Here is a 21,856-nt window from a genome sequence, read left to right as displayed (position 1 = left end):
TAAAGAAAGTAACAGTGTGGTCCTAAAAGATCATGAAGTTTTCTCCAAGGAATTGACACCAAATGTGAGAGATGAATGAAAAAGTAGATCATTTCAGAAAGGGAACGGAGTATACAAGGGCCAGTTTCCTAAAGAAGATATTATACTAGGAGTCTACAGCTGATTGTATGTCACGGCTCTACAAACTGAAGTCAGCGTGGACCCTTTGGCAACTAGGGGAGCGAAAATATAAGATCAGTATAGTGGGAAGTTGAAGGAGTTCATATCCATTGAAGACTATTTAGTGAGCTGCTTTGGGCGTCATTATTCTGGAGCGAAGGGCACACTTAGACAAGGTTCTCTGCTTTTCCATAGCTTAAATAGTACCAGAGTTAGACATCAGTAGATTAAAAAAAGCAACTATAGTCAGCTATTGAGTGACAAACGATTAGACAGGAACCTAAGAGCTGGTGGGTTTGAAGCCTTTCACAAGAGCTGTAGTGTGAGGAACCAGGAAACTTTTTGGGGAAATTCAGAGCAGGAACAAATTCAAGGTAACACATAGTGTTCTACTGAATTAGATGGCCATAACTGGAGGACAAGGAATTAGTACCACTAAAATGTCCATAAGGCCAACTAGAGGAGAGTTATCCTGAGAATGTTCGTGCAGCTAGATTTAAGGATAATTTGAAAGGTTCTGAAATATGCCATCTAAAAGTTTATGACTAAATGAATCCAAATACACAGCATCTGAAGGGAAGCCAGTGAAATCCTGTTCTCATACCATTTTTCTAGTTGTAGGGGAGTTCAGGAGTCCCAGCACTTATACTTTCTATTCTTAGAGACCCCACAATCTACCCCTGCCCATTAAATCACTGCACTTTCTAGTTCTTCTCTTAGGAATGCTTGAGCTATCCATTTTGAATATAAACACAGATTTACACACTAAAGAAGTACATATATATTAGTAGTTGTTCTCACAATATGATAATTGGTTGTTATAAAACAAGAATTTAGTTTGTGTGTATGATATCTGTAGGTCTGTGCTCTCATGTGAATGTGTGCAAATGTGCGGAGGTCAGATGCCAACCTTGGGTACTGAGCTTCACTTTCTACCATGTTTGAGATGGAGTTTCTCTTGTTTTTGTTGCGACATATGCCAGGCTAACTGACTTGTAAACTCCTGAGCCTCAGGCGCTTCTCCTGCCTCTACCTCTCATCTTCAGTGCAGGCAGCATTGGATTACAGACACTTAGGTACCATGTCTAGTTTTCATTTGGGTTCCGGAGATTCGGGTGCTTTACCCACAAGCCTCTAGTGTTGATAAGTGCTATAACAGATTTTTCTTGGTTCTGATAAAAATATGTGAAATGGTGAGTTTGAGTTTTCTACTATAAACTTGGTTAGTATGCACAGGTGAGGGTAAATCTTTTTATCTTTAAAATTGATGAAAATGTTGACATCCTGTTCCTTCTAGCAGGGCTTAGTTTTTTTACCAGTATTCCTCATGTATTATTTTTAATAAAGTCTGACTTAGGTCAACGACCTATCTTATCTAGTAGACATAACCCAATTTAAATTATGAACACCTTAGCATCTGCATTCTGTTATGAAACATGCCTCTACTCATCTATATCATAGAGAACTGGATAGCTGGCTGGCATACACACTCATAGGTGTGATTATGTGAAGAAATGTTTGCTAGATTTTTCTCTTCTTCCAGCGCTTTCTTGGCTGTCTGTCTCACATCCTCCTGCCTAGACTTTTTCTACCTGTTTCCTTCTGTCTTTTGCTTACATCTCTCGTCCACTGCCTAATTTCCGTATGTATAAAGGAAGGCAGTATTTAGTGATTTTTAAACATTAAAAACAATGGTATTAATCATCCAGTGATTCACAGTTAAAGGTAGGGTTTATTGAGCGGCCTTACCCTGAAGTTCATGTTCCCTTAGCCCTAGCTTCTCACGCTCCCCCTTCCCACAAGCATCTGCATTGTCAAGGTTGTTCTAAAAGCGATAAGCCAGCCATAAAATCAGTTTATGGTATTTTCCTATCTTCAAAGCTACAGGAAGCTCAAATGTACTCAGCAAATATTGCTAAATTACACAAGACTATTAAATGTAACACTCCACCCTTCTGTAAAACACCTCTCTTCTCTTGCTTTCCTCTTTCTTTCTCAGTAGAACAATCTGTATCATTATGGCTCTGTTGTGTAATCAATTCAGAGAAAATGAGCTTCATATTAGCAAGTTTTCTGAATAACTTTGGTTTGTTTGATAGAGGTGAGTGAAGCTGAGATGATACATTTTAACTTTCTGAAAGAAGTCAAGTGGTCAATGCAAGTAAATGGAATACAGCACAATGAGCATATTCTCCACTCCTTAATAATAAAATAAGCTAATCTTTATTGCACACTTATTATAATATTACTTTGACCCTCTCCAGTGTGCTTATCTCAGCATTTTCAAGTGTTTTACAACCTCAAACACACACATCGTGTTGTGTGCCCAGACTGCTTTGAAGTTGACATTTGCCTTTGTGACTAGCCTGCAATAAAGGAAGTCACCTGAAAGAGCAAAGTGGCAGATGAGGATCTCAGGCACTGGTGAGCACAGCTGCCATGGGTTGAAATGAAGATTCATAGATCCAGCTCCTCTGAATCAGACGTGCAGCAGTTTTAACAAAGACACTGAGCTTTTTCTGGTAGCTGGTTTAAGGGCCTTGCCTTAGTAACAGGTGACGTAGACATATGATGTTACTTGCAGGTAAACTACACTTAGCTGAAGGGAGGAAATGGACAGGGGAAAGTGAGACAATTCTATTTTAATTAAAAATTTATTTAAAAACTTAAAATAAATAAGCTATCAAAAAATAAAATAAAGTTAAAATGGCAGTAGAGAATAGTTTGAAGGAAAAGTTTCTAACATTCTCTTTCAATAAGAATATTCATTGGGACAGACTATGGACACCCCCATGGAGGGCCTCACCCTCCCTGGGGGAATGAGGGGATAATGGGGGGGTTGGGGGGAGGGCACGGGAGGAGGGGAGGGAAAGGGAGAGGGACCTGGAACTGACTTGTGAAGCATCCTTGTTTCTTATCTAAATTTAAACTGGAAAATAAAAAAAAAGAATATTCATTGGTCTAATAAGTTTATATGTGGAATCAATACAGTTTCCTTTTACTAAACAAAATTCTAGTAAACACTTGCTTAGCATGTGCAAGAGCCTCTCTTTCATCTGCAGCACCAACTTAAAAAAAATAACCAAATAAAATCCAGTAGCTAATTTTTATGTAAGGTCAGATATTATCTAATACCCTTGACTAACAGTTATTTTCCTCTAGTTTTGTGGATCAATCAAAGGAAATCCAGAGACTTTTCAGTGTGAGTAAAGAAACGTAAAGCCTGTCCCTGTGTGCCTGCCTTACTCTGTACAGCACATATGCTCATGCAGCACTATAAAGAGCACACAGTATGCTACCATGGATCACCACACAACCATGTGTGTATCGGGCGCCACCAGTTGAACTAAGGGGTTATTAATAACATAAAAAGACAAAGTTTGAGCGAGTTAGGGTGGAGGACACTAAAGGGAGTTACAGGGAGGTGGCTGTGATTGTGTATGATCAAAATGCATTGTATACATATATGGAATTTTCAAAAAGAAAAATGCTATTCAGAAAGAACCCTCCCCAACATGACTACCTAAACGTGAGCTGGCCAATGGACATGCCAAAATGGACTAGGAACAGCCCAAGAAATCTCAACCCTACACAAAGAACTATAGGCAACTAAGGAAAGCTGGGAGAGGGAGACGTAGTCTTTTCCAGATAAGAGCTCAACCATTAGTTGTCCAGTGCCAAAGTTAACCCCAAAACATGCATACAAGTAACATTATATGACTGAAAACGTTATATTTAAGAATACACACACGCACGTGCGTGTGTGTGCTCATACATGTGTGTGTGCGTGCATTCAACAGCAATTAGTGAAAAAAGAAGCTGTTAATTTGAGAGTGGTGAGGGCCATATGGGAGGGTTTGGAGGAAGGAAGGGAAAGAGATAAATGTAATTGTATTATAATGTCAAAAATAAAAAAATAAATGATAAACAAAACAAAAAATACCTCATGATAACCAGGAGGATAGCAGTTTTTAACTTTCACAGATGGGGAAAATCTTCTATGAAGTCTGAAATCAACACCCTTAAGATAAATATATTACCAGAGTTGAGCATACTTGGTAGTCAGCAAAGGCCAGTGTTTAACAATGCATACAAAACAGAGCTCTATGTAGGAAATCAAATAGAGTGTCAAGTACTCATATATCTGCAAATGAATGAGGCATGAACTGAGTAATCAAACCAAGTGCTCATGTTAATGGAAGGAGATTGGCAGTGCTGGTGTACTAGGTTTTGATGAGCTTACTCTTAATTGTCAGTGTACCCCTATTGTATGCCTTCATTTCAGTCTCACCAGCTTCATGGTAGTTAGGGACTTGGAGAACTTCACTATGTTAATGTTATCCATATTTCTCTTCACAAGTCGTTTCGGGCCATAAAAGGAGGCTCCAAACCTTGGCGCAGCACATCAGATTCTTTATTTTCATATCATTGAAAGTTAATTCGCCGGGCGTTGGTGGTGCACGCCTTTAATCCCAGCACTCGGGAGGCAGAGGCAGGCGGATCTCTGTGATTTCGAGACCAGCCTGGACTACCAAGTGAGTTCCAGGACAGCCTCCAAAGCCACAGAGAAACCCTGTCTCGAAAAAACCAAAAAAAAAAAAAAAGAAAGTTAATTCATGCAACTAAAGTGTGCTATAGAAGAGACTATTCATAAGTCAGTACCCCTATTGTTAGACAACATCTTAGTAGGACTTTTTACCCCATCACCACAACTCTGCTATAAAACTTGAAGCTCCAGTAATTAGAATGATAAAATAGGTGCTTTTCCAATCCAGTTAGAATATTCTACACCCATATACACATGTGCTCACTATGAGCAATATTTCATAGGATAATTATTTAGCTTTACAATCTACAGAGTTATATGATTTGCACGTATCTTTCTCTAACTGATGTGGTTCCTGCGACTTTCTTAAGACATAGCCATGTCTATGTATGTGTGTATGTATGTATTTAGTTATTTATTTAGAGAGAAGAAAGTGTGGTTGTGCAGCAGAGGGCTCAAACAGAGGTTTGCAGGAGTCAGTTCTCTACTTCCACCTGTGAGTCCCGGGGATTGAACTCCGGTCCTCAGACTTGATTGCAGACACCAGTCCCTGCTAGGCTTTCTTGCTGGTCTCAGTTTTCTTTTACTTCTGTATTGTATACATGATAAAAATTTCTGAATATTTCTCCTTTGCATACAGGCATGCCTTTTTCTGTCACACATGATCCCACAATTGATTTGCAAGGCCATAAGATAAACACACATTTAAATTTTCACTAGATTTTTCCAACTTAAACTTTGAAGTAGCAGTAACAATCTTCAACCTTGTCAGCCATTAATAAGAATATGCATTTACTAACATCTTTAAAATTCCTGGTATGGACTTTAATCTTTCTACTGAGTGTGCTCATTCTGATTTGTAAATTAATTTTTTTCTTGTCCTGTAGCTGTTATTCTAAATTATAGTTACATGATTATGTAAGTGATTGTTAACATATTTTCTTACCCTTTCCTATGTATTTCTAAGTTATTAGGGTAGACATAGCATGTGTTGTATAGACCATTGCTATAGAGAACATAATTAATGAAGACACCAGTTGTGTTTTGAAGTCCGTTCCTGAGTTTGTCTTGAGACGCCTTCTCTATGTTTATCTACAGAATTCTGACAGGATTCTTAAAGTAGATCTCTGTTTTGGAAACATGAAAATTATTAGCTCATTTTTGACTTACAGAGAGCCAGGCTGCTTTGCCAAACCCTTCCTTGGACTACAGTGGTGTTATATTCTTTCATAACAACCATCTATCCTTCTACATTAGGTAGATTCATACTGAGTTCTTCAGCATTTCCTCCTTTCTTATGTGTTTCCCTTTCCACAGTATTGTCTCTCAATGGACTTTGGGAGCCCATTTCCCATGGAGGGATACTCTGTTAGCCTAGATACATAAGGGAGGGCCTAGGTCCTGCTCCAAATGACTTCACAGATTTTGGTGCTCCTTCATGGAAGGCCTCACCCTCACATTGGGGGGCATGGGAGGATGGTAGGGAGAGGGAACTGGGATTGATATGCAAAATAAGATCATTTCTAATTTAGATAAAATTTATAAAAGACTCACATTTGATACCATGTTGGTATTTGTTTGGAGGATTTAGACTGACAGCTATATACATTACATTATCATCTTCTGTGATATCTTTTGTTACAATTTTTACATAGTCAATTTATCGAAATATAAATTTTATGCTTTTACTTTTGTGGCTTATTTTAAAGATACCCTCTTTAGCACAAAGTAAAGACATTCTGTGTTAGTAGCATTAATTTTTCATTTACTAAGAATACAGATCATTAGACATGTATGGTATGGATTAGAGATGTGATTTTCTTTTTAAATTTAAATTAATTTTAAATTTTAATTAAAATATAATTATATCCTTCCTCCCTTCCCTTTGTGTTCCTCATTCCTTCTCATGCCCCTCTCTCCCTCTGAAATTGTTGGCCTCTTTTTCTTTATTATTGTTATATCTTGGCATTAACCACCAGCTGTTTGAACTTCAGGCATGCTCAACAGTAACATTTTCTATTTAGGAAAGCAATGTGAAAGGTAAAGAATTGCTTGAAGCTTCAGTATCTTCATTATCCTAATAGATCCTTTAAAAATTATTCTAGATACAAAAAACAAAACCAAAAATCCCAAAACCTCTGATTCTAAATATGTCATAACAAAGGTTCATTAATGATGATATGTAAAATTCTGTTAAATTTTAATGATACATGTTTATGTGCATAAATTACTTTAATCATTCTTCATTTTCAAAGTGGTTTGGCGGACTTGCATCTCCTATTTAAGAAATACTAATTCACTGCTGCTCTCTTGAAAATTTTCACTTAGCATGTTATCACTATGATCAAATGAGTGAATTGTAGGCAGACAGGTAAAATACCTAGCTAGTTGTTCCTTATAGAAACAAAATCATCTAAAAATATAAATGGGAAACAACTATTCAGTTCACAATAGTGGTAAACTTTAACATTTTTAGTAGTAGTGATAGTTCTATTGGGATATTCACAGTACAGAATCTGAAGAAAATTACAAATCTTATTGAAGTATTTAATACATTTGAGTCAAGAAAAGACATTTTAAATTAAATTTAGTGTTGCAAACTAGAATTCTATGTAAATATATAGTATTTTAAGGTTGCAAATAAATTCTACTGAGGTTATCTTAAACTAAAATTAATATAAGATGTTAGAAGTACGTATTTCATGGACAAGTTGCATTGGTTGGAATTCTGGCTTCATCAACTATGGCCATGAATCATGCTATTTATCTTTTGTGTATTTGAAATGTTAGTGAGAAAGAACTGTTGTATCAAATCTGAGAGTGTGTCAGCTCCCCTTCTGACTGCATGTATTGTTTAATACTTGACATACAATGGCAGTAACTTTTCAAAATAGAACATTTGAGCTTGATGCAGTCATCCCACTCATGAGAGTATGTGTTCCAGCTACAGAACACAAAAGCATCTATATGTGATGATATTAGTGATAGGTTTTCTAGGGGGAAGTGGGAGCAAATGCCAGGGAAGAATTGCACATACCACTGTTTTAATCTAGTCTGCATTACAAAGAAAGAGCAACACAGCACATGACTTCAAACAGAACCGCCTCAAAGCAGCTCACATGGATCTCCTTTCTCAAAGCAGTCTGCTGTCATAGTGTGGCGAGTCCTAAAACATTTATTTAATGTGTTTTTCATCTCTTAGTATGTTACACCGTTAGCAGAGAGTACGAGGATTGAAAACACTTTGTTCTAGTGGAGATTTTATACCATTTATCACTCAGTCATTTTAAAAGCAAGAGGTGTTGATTTGGCTTTAGAAAAGCAATGGGAGTGAACTTGAATCCCTACCTTTTTCTTTAAGTAATAGGGTAATAGAGGAAATGAAAATGTAATTGCATAATTTATCCCTGTTTAAAAAAATTCCCTGCCATCTGTGCTAGCTACTTTTTATGTCACAAGTTAGAGTTTTATTGACATAAGCTAGAATCATTTGGAAGAGGGAAATTCAATTGAGAAAATGCCCCCATCAGACTGGACTGTCGGCAAGCATATGGGACATTTTCTTGATTAATGATTGATGTGGGAGGCCCCAGTCCACCATGGGTGGTGCCAACCCTGGGATGGTGGTCCTGGGTATTATAAGAATGCAAGCTGAGCAAGCCGTAGGAAGCAAATGAATAAGCAGCTCTCCTCCATGGCCTCAGTTCCAGTTCCTGCCTCCAGGGTCTGGCCGTGAGTTCCTGCCCTGGCTCCCCTCAGTGAGGGACATAAAAGGTGAATAGGTGAAATAAACCCTTACCTCCCAGAGTTGCTTTTGGTCATGTGGTATCACAGTGATAGGAACCCTAAGACACTGTCTCTGGGATGGTAGTATTTGGAAAGTTAATGTTTTATCACAGGTCTTTGGTCACGTCAGGAATGCTTTTAGAAAGGGTTCTTCGGTACAAATGAATAGCATGGCTTCAACCGACCAGGATCTTTCAAAGGCTTTTAAAAAGAAAGTGATTTCTTTATTAGTTTATATGCCTTCTGCTTACAGTTTTGCATATGGAGTTCTGCTTAACTTTTATATTAGCTAAAATAAATGAAAAAATAGTAATTGTGTATGTTTATGGGCACATGTTTATAGAAAACAAAATGTTGATGAATTAGTTTTACTTGCAAAGGCAAAGGAAGAGATGTAAGAAAGTCTTAAGTACAGTGAGAAGATGGGCTGGGAGGAAGGAAAGGAGACTAAAGATCAGTATCTAACAATATCATCCTTCACATCTCAGGTCTCTCATGGAAGTCCCCAACATTTTCTGCCTGCTGAATTGTCACTTCTATTAGCTAAGCAGTTAACTTACCAATTAAGTGTGTACTATTTTATAATCTCTTGTGAAATGGTCTATTATGTAAGTTGTTATTTAATTCTCCCTCCAAGATTATAGCTTACCTTCATAATTACATTAATACTGTCTGGAGTCCTGGACTATTTCTCAGAAACTCGGATCTTTTGCTATGCCTTCATGATTGTTGCCACAGGGAAGCTCATGGGAGGAGGAATGACAAGTGTGTCAGGAAGGTGACAGAAGTAGCTTGAGTGGGCGAGGACACAGAAATAATGGGTAGGGATAAGGATGTTTGTGCTGTTGTTTGGGAAGGTGAATAAGAGAAGTGTGGAAATAACTTGGCTTATTCCTTGACAGCCACTGAAGATGACTCCATATTTCTGGGGTGTGAGTAGTTTTAGCTTCTCTGATTAACAGGCTTATTCTGTTTTTAAAGATTTTTTTAAGAGTGATTTTAAATTGAAAGTGCTTTTTAACATTTAAATAGAATTTGAGTTTATATGATATGTTTGAGTTGTCTCCATATGTAAACATTTCACAAATACACATGTATTTTACTTTTTGTGTTTTCCAAACCTTAATTAATGATCATGAATAATATTTTAAAAATGAAAAAATTGTATGTTTAAAATTTTGGCCATGTTATTTTAAGCACCTAAGTGAATTGCCTTTGGAAGAACTGAGATGCAGTCTTCAAACATTTGGATGGTTGAAGCAAGGGTCTCACATACAGTTGCATCCGAAGGAAAATGTGCTTTTCAACTTCAGATTGAAAATATATTAAATTTCCTTTCTGGTATCATGCTTTTGATAATAGGACATCTCCAAGTTTGCAGAAAAAGACAACACCATTCTTGGAGAAGGTGGAGTCACACTGAGTGGAGGTCAACGTGCAAGGATTTCCTTAGCAAGGTGAACATTTAACTGTTGCTCCCCTGACCACTTCCTATAAATATCATGCTTTTATTTTTATTTGTTTATACTTGTTTGCTTTGTTGCATGTATTGTTATAAACAGAAATCTATAGAATTCTGAAAAGAACAAGGAGGCAAAATTACAAATTTCTGTTCAATGCATCATGAATCCTCTCACTGTCCCTAGATACCTCCATCTTAGGTTTCTGTTTATGCTTCTCAGTTTAGATGAAATGCAATTGCTATTTTTAAAATTTAGAACATAATTATTGATTTTATAGCAAAAATAGTAAGACAAATGATGTCACTAGGACTAAGACTTCTTGTTTGTTTTCAGACAAGGTTTCCCTATGAGGAACTCATGATCTTCCTGTGTTTGTTTCTGAGTACTAGGATTACAGGTGTGTGCCACCACCACACACAGCGAGAATTTATGCTGAGCACATGCTTTATCTGTGATTCTGATTGTAGACCTGGTCATGTGACTACAAGAAAGTGCTCTGAGAATTTAGAAGCTGTCAAAAAGAAGCACATATAATTTTTGTCAGGAAGAAAATATCTTATTTAAATGTAGCTCTGTTCAAAGACAATTGGTGATATGGGATTTCAGATGGTCTCTAGTTTTATACAAAATTCTTTCTATTATGTTACCAAAATTGTTAATGAGAAATTTCATTGACTCAGTAGTATTTTGACCCTTTCTCTTTTACTTCCCAAACCCTGAGAAGTAAACACTGAGTAACCACAACTAATGTCTTGATACCCCCCTCCCGTGTGTGTGTGTGTGTGTGTGTGTGTGTGTGTGTGTGTGTGCTCTCACAAGCTCCATACAACCCTACTAGCAGAAATTGTTCTCTTCGTTTTATGGAAGAAATCACAAGATAATTGAGGTAGTCAGACATTAACTTGGAAAAGCCACAGGGAAATGGTACAGTCACTATTTAATCCAGGTAATCTTGACTCCTTATATTCAACTGTGCCTTGATCTTGAGATTACGCTTGATACAGAGAATTCACAGATGGGATGATGGCTTCATAATTATTTGGAAGTTAATTCCCTTATCTGATACTTAAGTAAAGTATGGTATGTGGCTTCAACATAGTATTTATATTTACTAGTTTAAGATTTCATCATATTTGCTATGTACAATGTATAATAATACTGAAAACAGATGGTTCTTGTTACTGTCATTCAAATGTTCAGTTTTTCATCTTCTTTTGTTTGATGAACACACACACACACTCACCTCCACACACATGGTACACATGCATGCAGTCAAAACACTCAACATAAAAAAATTAAAGAAATTTAAATAGCTTGTGTGTTGCTTCTTAATGTAAATTATTAATCCTTCCCTATGTGTAACATCCATGAAAGAGTTATAAGGAGCAGGTGCAAAGTAAATTATTTCATTATTCCTCACCTGATACAGTTTACAGTACTGATAGCATAGGTATGGGAACAGTAACTAACAGTGCTGCTTCTACCCCGTGTTGTAAAAAGTGTACTTTCATTGTAGGGATCTGATGACAGTTCTTTCTTTATTTATTTAAATTAGAAGCAATCTTATTTTACATATAAATCCCAGTTCCCTCTCCCTCCCATCTTCCCATGTTCCCCACTGACCTCCCCATCCCATCCCTCTTCTGCTCCCCAGGGAGGGTGGTGCCTTCCATGGGGGATTCTCATTTGGGGCAGGGCCTAGGCCTTCCCCTGTGGGTCTAGACTGAGAAAGTATCCCTCTATGGGAATGGGCTTCATTCGTACACTAGAGATAAATACTGTTCCAGTACCAGAGGCCCCATAGACTGGTGGCAGTTCTATAACATATGCCAGGGCTTTAAAATATCAGTTCTAAATGAAATACAAATAAAAGGAGGGGCCCTAACTTCATTTCTACTTTGTTTACAGAGCAGTATATAAAGATGCTGATGTGTACCTCTTGGATTCTCCTTTTGGATATTTAGATGTTTTAACTGAAGAACAAATATTTGAAAAGTATGTTTTTTGACTCACTTATAATGCTCATGCTAAAAGATCACAAAATTTCTGTATCATCATAAGGTGCATATTAGCTCTAGAGCAGTGGTTTTAACTTGTGGATTGCAACCCCTTTGGAGAGTGAACAACCCTTTCTCAGGGGTCACATATCAGACATCCCACATATCAAATATTTACATTATGATTCAGAACAGTAACAAAATTACAGTTATGAATTATGATGAACTGTATTGAAGGGTTGCAACATTAGGAAGCAATATATCCATCATTTGTATGACTCAGAACAGGAGAATATAAGATATTACTTATTTAATTCTGGCCAAGGTTGAAGATTACTTCTATCAAAATCTGTTCTGATGATCACTTGTGAAGCCAATTTCTTTGATTGTTGTCCTGTTATAACAATTGATATTTAAGTATTTTTTACATTATCGCTGTCTTGAGATATGTCTTCCATTATTGTAAGAAGTAATATTTTTTAAAATTTTACTTATCTTTCTGTATTAGTATTTTATGTTATGTCATACATAAGAAATAATGACTTGTGTAATGGTGAATGCCCATACTGTGCCTCTGCATTAGTCCTTTCTCTTTCTTGGACCCAGCCCCACCTGGGTCACAGAGAACTTGGATGTCTACTTCTGTAAAGTTCTTATTAGAGCCCAGTGGGTATGAAATTCCTAAGTGGTGCAGTTAGTCATATGACTTGATTTCTAATTTTAAAAAATAACGTCATGGACAACAAAATAGTTTATTAGAATAGACAGTATAGTCCTCTAGAAACAAAAGTTTTTTAAGTGATAGGATCTGGTTTGTGTGTGCTAAATAATTTAATTATTTATAGGTTCATTTCAAAGTTTCACTTTAGGACATTGCCAATGATTGAAATATTTTAGAGTCCTGCTTAGTTTCCTTTATGATAAATTAAATAATATGTTTTTTTTACAAGACAGGGTTTCTCTGTGTTGTTTTGGAGGCTGTCGGTCCAGCCTGGCCTCGAACTCACAGAGATCCGCCTGCCTCTGCCTCCCGAGTGCTGGGATTAAAGGCGTGCGCCACCACCGCCTGGCTAAATAATATGTTTTAATTCTGGACTTAACTACATTTAACACATGAAACACACAGAAGGCCCCTGTCCTAAAGCTACTTTTATTTTGGAGGGACTAATTTCAAATGATTTTGTTTGACATTTTCAGTTTATGTCTCATTTAAATTAAGTGTATTAGCATGGCTTATCTAGTCACAATCCCAAGAACATATTATCCCCAATCTCTGAATGAAATGCCAAGTCCCATCAACACCATCTCCACTCCACACTTAATAATCCCCAGTTTTGCTGATACGCTTCTGAATAACACTATAGTAAAGAAGTACGTACATGATAAGTCATCTTAACAGTTCGCTTCAGTCTTCCCTTAATTAATTTTAATCTAATGAAAAAGGCTATAGGAGGCCCTGGTCATGTTTGTACTTCCCTTAAAGCTTAGTGCATCATCTCCTTCAATATAGTCTTGCATTAACATACCTGTTACCTTGAGTCTATGAAGTTGCTCTGCAATGGCCATTGCATCAAGGCCTCTGAGTTCATACAGTCAGAATGCTAAATAACCATGACTACTTTAATCATATAATTCAGCTTAAGACAAAAATTTTCTAAGACATTAATAAAATGCAAGAGCACAAACTCTTGAACAGTACACTATGATACAGGCTCTTTGTGATGCCTTAGCAGGAAGGTTGTTCCAGAATTTCACATGAACCATTCGGTTGGGTCCAGGGCACTAATTACCCTTGCCTGGGTTACTTGTTCAGATCTTCTAGGAGTCATTGTGCTGGTTTTGTTTATTCAGTTGTTGTTTGTTTTGCTTTACCTTCACTGTAAAGGGAATAAACAGCTCTGATTTTAAGAGCTGGATGCTCCTTTGGTTCTGGGACTTTGCTTAGTTCCAGCAGTATGGGCTTGTATCAAAGCCTTCCCACACGTTTGCCTTTTATAAGTCTATTCTCTGCAGGCCTCTCTAGTTTGAGACAGAGAAAATTCCATTAAATGTAATACACCCCAATACTGCCTTTATGATGTTGTGACTATAATAACTATTATCTTACTTCATAAACTTAGATATTGTTGTTTAAACTTGAGGCTATTTATTTTTTGTATTTACTGAATAAAAGAAACTGCTTCCCCCCAGAGTGTATGCTTCAAGATTTACTTTTAAAGTATTGTTGTTATACTTTGCTTAAAAACAGATTAGTCAACAGAAAATGCATGAGAAAATTAATTAAAAAATTAAAACCAAAAATCTCTGACATTTAAATATATAATGAAATATAAACTTTCAGGAACATTAAAGATCATCTAACAATTCCTTTGTTTTCTAGAGAAATAAAACAAGACCTAAGAGAAAATGATTTGTTTAAAATCAGATAATTATTGATTATCAAAAATTGAATTTCATTCTATGTCTACTAGTATTCACCTTACAACATGATAAGATATTTCATGCTGCAATACAAGAAGCACCTAATAGTTACTGTGGAGTACATATCCATGTAACCACATTAAGTTAAGTGGTAAAATAACATGATAAAGATTTTATGCAGTGAAACGATAATATGCTAAAATTAAATATACATTACTATTTGTGAATTAAATCTTATATATTTTTATATTTCCAAAGCTGTGTCTGTAAATTGATGGCCAACAAAACTAGGATTTTGGTCACTTCTAAAATGGAACACTTAAAGAAAGCTGACAAAATACTAATTTTGCATGAGGGCAGCAGCTATTTCTATGGGACATTTTCTGAATTACAAAGTCTACGTCCCGACTTCAGTTCAAAACTCATGGGGTATGATACTTTTGACCAGTTTACTGAGGAAAGAAGAAGTTCAATTCTAACTGAGACCTTACGCAGGTTCTCAGTAGATGAGTCCTCTGTCACCTGGAACAAAACCAAGCAGGCATTTAGACAGACTGGAGAGTATGGAGAAAAAAGGAAGAGCTCTGTTCTAAATTCAGTCACCTCTATGAAGAAATTTTCCATTGTGCAAAAGACTCCATTGGTCATAGAAGGAGACTCTGATGAGCTCCAAGACAGGAGACTCTCCCTCGTTCCTGAGTCTGAACCAGGAGAGGCAGTCCTGCCTCGCAGCAACATGATCCCCACTGGCCCCACATTTCCAGGCAGAAGAAGACAGTCTGTTTTGGACCTCATGACATACACACCCACCCAAGGCTTCAGCAACATCCAGAGGACAAGGACGTCCATTCGAAAAATCTCCTTAGCTCCTCAGATAAGCTTAAATGATGTGGATATATATTCAAGACGGTTGTCTGAGGACAGTACATTGAATATCACTGAAGAGGTTAATGAAGAAGATTTAAAGGTATGTGCCTTCCATGTCTGAAGAAGCCCTCATCATAACTCTATTTTCAGTAAGTTTTGCTACGTATTAAATGTTGCGCAGCATTCTCTGATAGTCTCTGGGTTAAGGGTGAAATTACGTATGTAAGCAACTTCCAAATATAAAACAACAACTATTTCTGATTGTAATTGAAATCTCACTTCTCCCCAAAAGTTGTAAGCCAAGCAAGGGCTTAGTATTGAGTCCCTTTACTAGGTCCATGATATGATACGTGTTATTATAAATTAATAATTTTCTGCGTTAGTGGTTTTCTAGAACAAAATGGAGTAAAGTATTATATAAACAAATGGTTGCATTTATGTAGACATCAAAGTGTTTCTAAACATGTATGGCCTAGATATGGATTATGAATACCTGGCTTCTTTTTTTTTTTTTTTTTTTTTTTTTTTTTGGTTTTTACGAGACAGGGTTTCTCTGTATTGTTTTGGAGGCTGTCAGTCCAGCCTGGCCTCGAACTCACAGAGATCTGCCTGCCTCTGCCTCCCGAGTGCAGGGCTTAAAGGCGTGCGCCATCACTGCCCGGCCAATACCTGGCTTCTTGACAAGACTAATTAACATTCAAGCCTGAATTCAGTTAATGTGCACTTTCTGATTTTTCAGATTTATGTGTTATGTTTTTGAAAGTTTTTTTTCAAAAGAAGCTATGTGAAGCTCAACATGTATCTACCAATATTAAGATTGAAGGACCATCACTATGTAGAGTTCATCAGAATGTCCTGTGACTAATGGAGTCTTTTGATCAATGGAAAAGCAAAATGACTTTTCTTAAAATAGAAAGCGATGCAAAACAGGGGGGCTATTGTTTACTAAACAATGCATGTGCCTTAGATGAAGTTAAAAACAGAGTCCTAGTAGATGCGCATGTTTAATGGTGCAAGTCTTTAATAGAAAGTTATCATTTGGCCAATCACAAGTCATTTCATATGTCTGAGTTGAGCTCACTGTGTTGTGAAATAAAGGGATCAGTAATTGCCCCAAAATATACATTCAGTATTTCCATACATTTAAAATGATTTGCTAAAAGATAATTCATTTATATTATTTAACATCCATCTACATGAAACTCCCAAATCTAAGTCTATAAATTTTAATGAGTATGCATTTAATAAATGATTTCTTTGACTATTATGTTGCTAGGTCATCAATTACTTTACTTTCCAGGCTACACACTATCCCCTTCATTATGATAGAAGGTCATATTTTTGCCCCTATTTGCAGAAAAAGAAAATAAAGTTCTGAGAAATTCAGCACCAGATACCCATTCAATCATCCCAGGCTGTTACTTGTAGGTCTTGAATTCAAATAAAGGCCAATCCAGTCCCACAGTCTAATTTCTACTCAGTGAACCTTACTCCTGGTTTACAGGACTCCTTCTTTGTGAGTCTAATACCACTATTTCATGAAATTTTATGAGGAGCAACCCTATCTTTTTCCTTTAGAATATATAAGGATACTTTTCCCCCCACATTTTAAAATATGTCTTCCAAAAGACAAAGGCTTTTAGAGGAATACATTTACGATTAGAATTCTATAATTTAAGTCTTAATTTTTAAAAAAGTAGAATGCCTAAGGGATATGCAAATGTAAGCCAGCTTTTTAAAATTAAAACTTAGTAGCTAGCCAGTCTTGTCCATGGGTCACTGCAACAAGTTAAATCAAGGACACTTTGGGACCTTCTGATAGCACCACTCATCTGACAAAACATGTGGTGCTATGAAGCATTTAAGTGCTACCACTTACAGTCACTGTGCTTCTTTTCAAACTTACATTGCTCCAGCAGACATCCTATTGATGTGACCATGACATATGGCAGTTCTAATACTTTGTATTTGCTAAAGCCACTTAGCCATATGTGTTCCTTTACTTCCCTGAATTATAAATGAAACCTCAGTGGTGGCATGGACTAGGTTTGTTTCAGAATCACACTTCTTTCCTCAGGAGTGTTTTTTTGACGATTCGGTGAAGATACCCACGGTGACAACATGGAACACATACCTCCGATATTTTACTCTCCATAAAAGCTTGCTTATAGTGCTGATTTGGTGCTTGGTTGTTTTTCTGGTTGAGGTAAGAATGTTTGGTTGTAAACTGTTTGTGTGACTATATGAAGGGATTGCATTGGTAAGGACACATACATATAAATGTACATATGTATTTCTCAGTGGTAGTTGTCTGGATAGTTCATAGCTTCTGAAAGCCAACAGGAGCATGAGGGTTGGCCCAGTCGTTAAGGGCACTGACTTCTTCTCCGGAGGACCAAGTAGGATTCCTAGCACCCACATGATGGTTTATGATCGTCTTTAACTCCAGTCCCAGGGAATCTGGTGCTCTTTTCTGGCCTCTGTTAGTACCACATATGTGTGGTGGCCAGACGTATATGCAAGCAAAGCACCAATACACATAAAAGTAAATAAAAATTTAAAAACGTCACAATTAGTATTACTATTGATATTTTAGTATTTCAGATATAACATAAAATATACTTTAACACAAATACTATATATTAAGAATTCCCATAAAATAAATGTTATTGAGAATATTTACTATATTCAACATATTTAAAGATTCATACATATTATAAAAAGGCTACTATAACAAAGCCAATAATACAACCGTCATCTTGAATAAATGTTTTGTTTTTGTGATAAGAGCCACTAAAATCCACACAGCTAGCATGAATCCCAAGTACAGTATAGTTTTATTGCCTATAATCTTCAGTCGTTCATTATATCTCTATATATTTAGTTTTTAACAGATCCAAAAGCTTAGACTATTAGGAGTATTAATTGTAATTGAATGTTGATTGAAATTAATCACTGAAAGGAATTCCAGGTATTATTCTAGTAACTATGCATGTGGTGACTCGTGGTGGTGGTGACTCTTTTTCATCTGTAGCAACTTTGTCTCAGGCAGCTTCCTGTATGTTAACCTAATACACGTGTATGCACTATTATTTCGCTCCATTATTTTTGTGTTGCTATCATAATGCACCCAACAATTAAGGAAAGAAGGATTAATTTTGGCTTTGTGTTTGAGGGGATATATTCCTGGAGGCTGGGAAGGCATGGCAGCAGGCGTAATAGGGTGGTGGGCCATATTGCATGCATAATCTAAAAGCAAATAATGGACAGGAAGTAGGATCAGATTGAAAATCTTGAAGGACTTTACCCAAAGATCTACACTCTCCATTAACACTCAATAGCCTGAAGATTTCACAGCCTTCCTAAATAGTACAATAGCTTGAGACCAAACATTCAAACACATGAGTCTATGGGCCACTTCATATCTAAATCATGAATACTCAACTGAGAAAAAAAGGACATCTTACAGTTAAGAAATTAACTATTGAAGAGAAAGCAATTGCCAAGTAACTAACTATTCATTGTTCACTGAGCTGCCACTATGGGAGGAAGGAAGGCAGGAAGGAAGGAAGGAAGGAAGGAAGGAAGGAAGGAAGGAAGGAGAGAGAATAAGAAAGAAAAAGAAGGAGCAAATGAAAAAAGAAAGGAAAGAAAGACAGACAGAAAGAGGGAGGGAAAGCTGGGCGTTGGTGGCGCATACCTTTAATCCCAGCACTCGGGAGGCAGAGGCCAGCCTGGTCTACCGAGCAAGTTCCAGGACAGCCTCCAAAACAATACAGAGAAACCCTGTCTCAAAAAACCAACAAAAAAAAAGAAAGAAAGAAAGAAAGAAAGAAAGAAAGAAAGAAAGAAAGAAAGAAAGAAAGAAAGAAAGAAAGAAAGAGGGAGGGACAGAGGGAGAGCGGACAAGAAGGAAGAAAAGGAAAGGGAAGGGAAGGGACATAAAGGGAAAGGAAGGGGAAAGGAAGTCATGGTGGACAAGCATCAGTCATGCCCTCTTGGGGACAGGGAGCAGTCTAATGGCATGATTTCCCCCCAATATCTGTTGGCAGTAGCCAGTTAAGTAGGTCTCAAAAATGCTGAGTAATAAGAAAAGTAATAAGAGAAATATAGTAATTTTTAAATGATGTGTGTGATTTTATAGCTAAACACCATATTTGCTAATGTCTGCAATTGTGTTACTTTGTTTAATCAAAATTTACATAGATTTTTCTTTAGATTAAGCTTTTTTTATTATCAATCTGTGCATTCCTTTTGATTCCTGGTACATTCCATTATGGAACAGGTGCCAATCCACAATGGTAGTTTAGTTCTTGTAAGACTGATAAATCCTTATATTTAATGATGAAAACTACCCACAGAAACACCAAGATGCACATCTTCCTCCATACCTATTTTAATAAAGGCTATATTTCCATTTATATTTATGATTTTATATCATTCATTCAGTGTTTCCTTTTTGTAATATGAAATAAGTTTAGCAACTCATCCCTTCTTTTCCTATTTCTTCACAATTACTAAAGTAGAGAAAACCCTCAATTTTTAATTTGCTAATATTTTTCAATCGTGTCATTTTGAAAAAGTGTATATTTTATAAATTTTCCGTAAAAAGTAGTGTCTTTTATTAGTTCTTATTAACACTAAGCAAATAGTTTAATATTTCTACTGTGCTACTCTTTCTAGTGCCCCTTCTTGGCAATGTATCATGGACTAGAAAGGGAAAATGTAAACAGTCGATTAAGGGATGTTTCCTGTTTTCTTTACAATAACCAGAGGATGTTTTGACTGTAGCATCTGAAGACCCTGTTTACTCTTTTGTCTTATGGTCTTTAACCCTGCTTCAGAGAGCTGCTGTTTCTTTAGACCGTAAATCAAGAATCCCCAAGTGACTGCATCAGTACTAAAATAGAGACATAGGGTGTTCCCATAATACTACCTTTGCTGTCAATGATAGCCCTCTCAGGGTATGTCATTTATTTGTGGATGTGTACTTTAGGGCATTTTTTGTCACATGAAATACGTAAAAATCTGTTAATTAAAGTTAACATTAGCATCATGTTTAACCTCCCCAGTTTAGAAATGGGAGATGACTATAATTTATTTTGTTGCTGCTATGTCTTAATCATTGAGGAGTATCCCTCTTTCAAAAATTACACGAACTTTATAAAAGCCTTGAAGCATTCTGGAGTGAAATTATAGAGTTACTCTATTGTTTCTGTAACCCTCAAATATTTTTCCTAAAGGCCTCCTACAAAGTCTTTGAACATGCTTTTACTATAGTCAGTAGAAACAGTTTGGATTGATGAATTCATGTGATAGCCAGGAAATAACTTTACATTAGGATCTAGGCCCATTCTTTAGAAAAGTTGTTTGTTGTTCCATTCATAAACATCTGTTCTGGGGTTTACTCCTATTCAGAGTGTTGGCAATGGCAGAATTACTGACTTTCTTATAATTGGAACAAAGGATGAGTGTAACAATTGAGTCTCTCAGTACATGTGCCTCATCTAGAGACCTGAGTATTCAATTAGTCTGAAGACAGATGAAGACATTTGTAAAAGAACAAAGACTTTGAAAAAACTTACTGTTGTTGGATTTCTTGTTGTTTTACACTGACTTCAATCTCTAGAAAACAAAATTTTTCTTTTTTACTGAAACAGTACATGGAGACTATGCATATGATGAGAAAACATGATGATCAAAATAATGCCATTAGGTTTTCATTATTAAAATTAATAAAATAAAGTAAAATAATTTTTTCTTTAAGTAGCTAATTCTTAACTTTCCCATAGGACTAAACTCATAGTGCTTGAGGAATAAATGAGGGAATAGACAGAATGAGTGAGAATGGAACTCCATAAACTTAATTTGCTCTTGCCCCACTAGTGTCACTTAAAACAATTACTGCAGCTGCTGACTCCAGAAGTCCAAAGCCAAGAATTGAAAGTGTATTCACTTTGATGTTGGTCATGTGGAAATGGTGTGGAAAACATAGGTAAAGATGCTAGAAAAAAATCAACTGTGTATTGTTCCATTTCAGGTGGCTGCTTCTTTATTTGTGTTGTGGTTGCTTAAAAAGTGAGTACTCCACACATTGTGGATTTTGTTTTGTTTTCATTTGAAGATTATAAAGTATTTCCATATCTACTATGCTTCATTGTGCCCTCCACATTCTTCCAAATTATGAGAGGAGAAAACAGGTAACAGTCATTGTTCAGTTTCTGAGGAGATTGGGTTCCAGGTGAAAGGTACTAAATTCTGCACTGCAGCCCCATATATAAAAGTGTATGGTACTTCATGTATCCCATGCATGTTACCACATACTCTTTAAACTAGCTCTAGATTTATATGATGCTTTGTATTGTGTAAATTTTATGCAAGTGATTGTTATAGTGAACCATTTAGGGAAATGACGACAAGAAAAATAAGTAAGTGCATGTTCAATAAAGATACAATTTTAAGAACCATTTCTTCAATCCAGTGGTAGCTGAATCCTCAAAAGATCCGTGAAGTTTACTATATTTGTTCAAGATGAAAGCTGTTTAGTGCCTTCAGCTCTTCATTTATATCTAAAAAATACTGGTTGTTTTCAGTTTCCATGAAATGCAATAAGATAC

At 36.4% G+C, this 21,856-nt stretch overlaps 1 protein-coding gene across 1 annotated transcript in view; it reads left to right on the top strand.

Annotated features, from left to right (window-relative positions):
• Positions 1-21,856, top strand: part of Cftr (CF transmembrane conductance regulator) — a 137,552-nt gene that overhangs the window by 63,682 nt on the left and 52,014 nt on the right. Inside the window, exons 12-16 of the mRNA XM_040728649.1 lie at positions 9,854-9,948; positions 11,863-11,949; positions 14,631-15,339; positions 17,317-17,445; positions 21,280-21,317. Coding sequence (XP_040584583.1) covers positions 9,854-9,948; positions 11,863-11,949; positions 14,631-15,339; positions 17,317-17,445; positions 21,280-21,317 — 1,058 coding nt within the window. The remainder of the gene's footprint in view (positions 1-9,853; positions 9,949-11,862; positions 11,950-14,630; positions 15,340-17,316; positions 17,446-21,279; positions 21,318-21,856) is intronic.

This window comes from Mesocricetus auratus, unplaced genomic scaffold, assembly GCF_017639785.1.
Source record: "Mesocricetus auratus isolate SY011 unplaced genomic scaffold, BCM_Maur_2.0 Super-Scaffold_100019, whole genome shotgun sequence".
NCBI lineage: Eukaryota > Metazoa > Chordata > Mammalia > Rodentia > Cricetidae > Mesocricetus > Mesocricetus auratus.
This window is presented reverse-complemented; position numbering and strand designations above follow the sequence as displayed.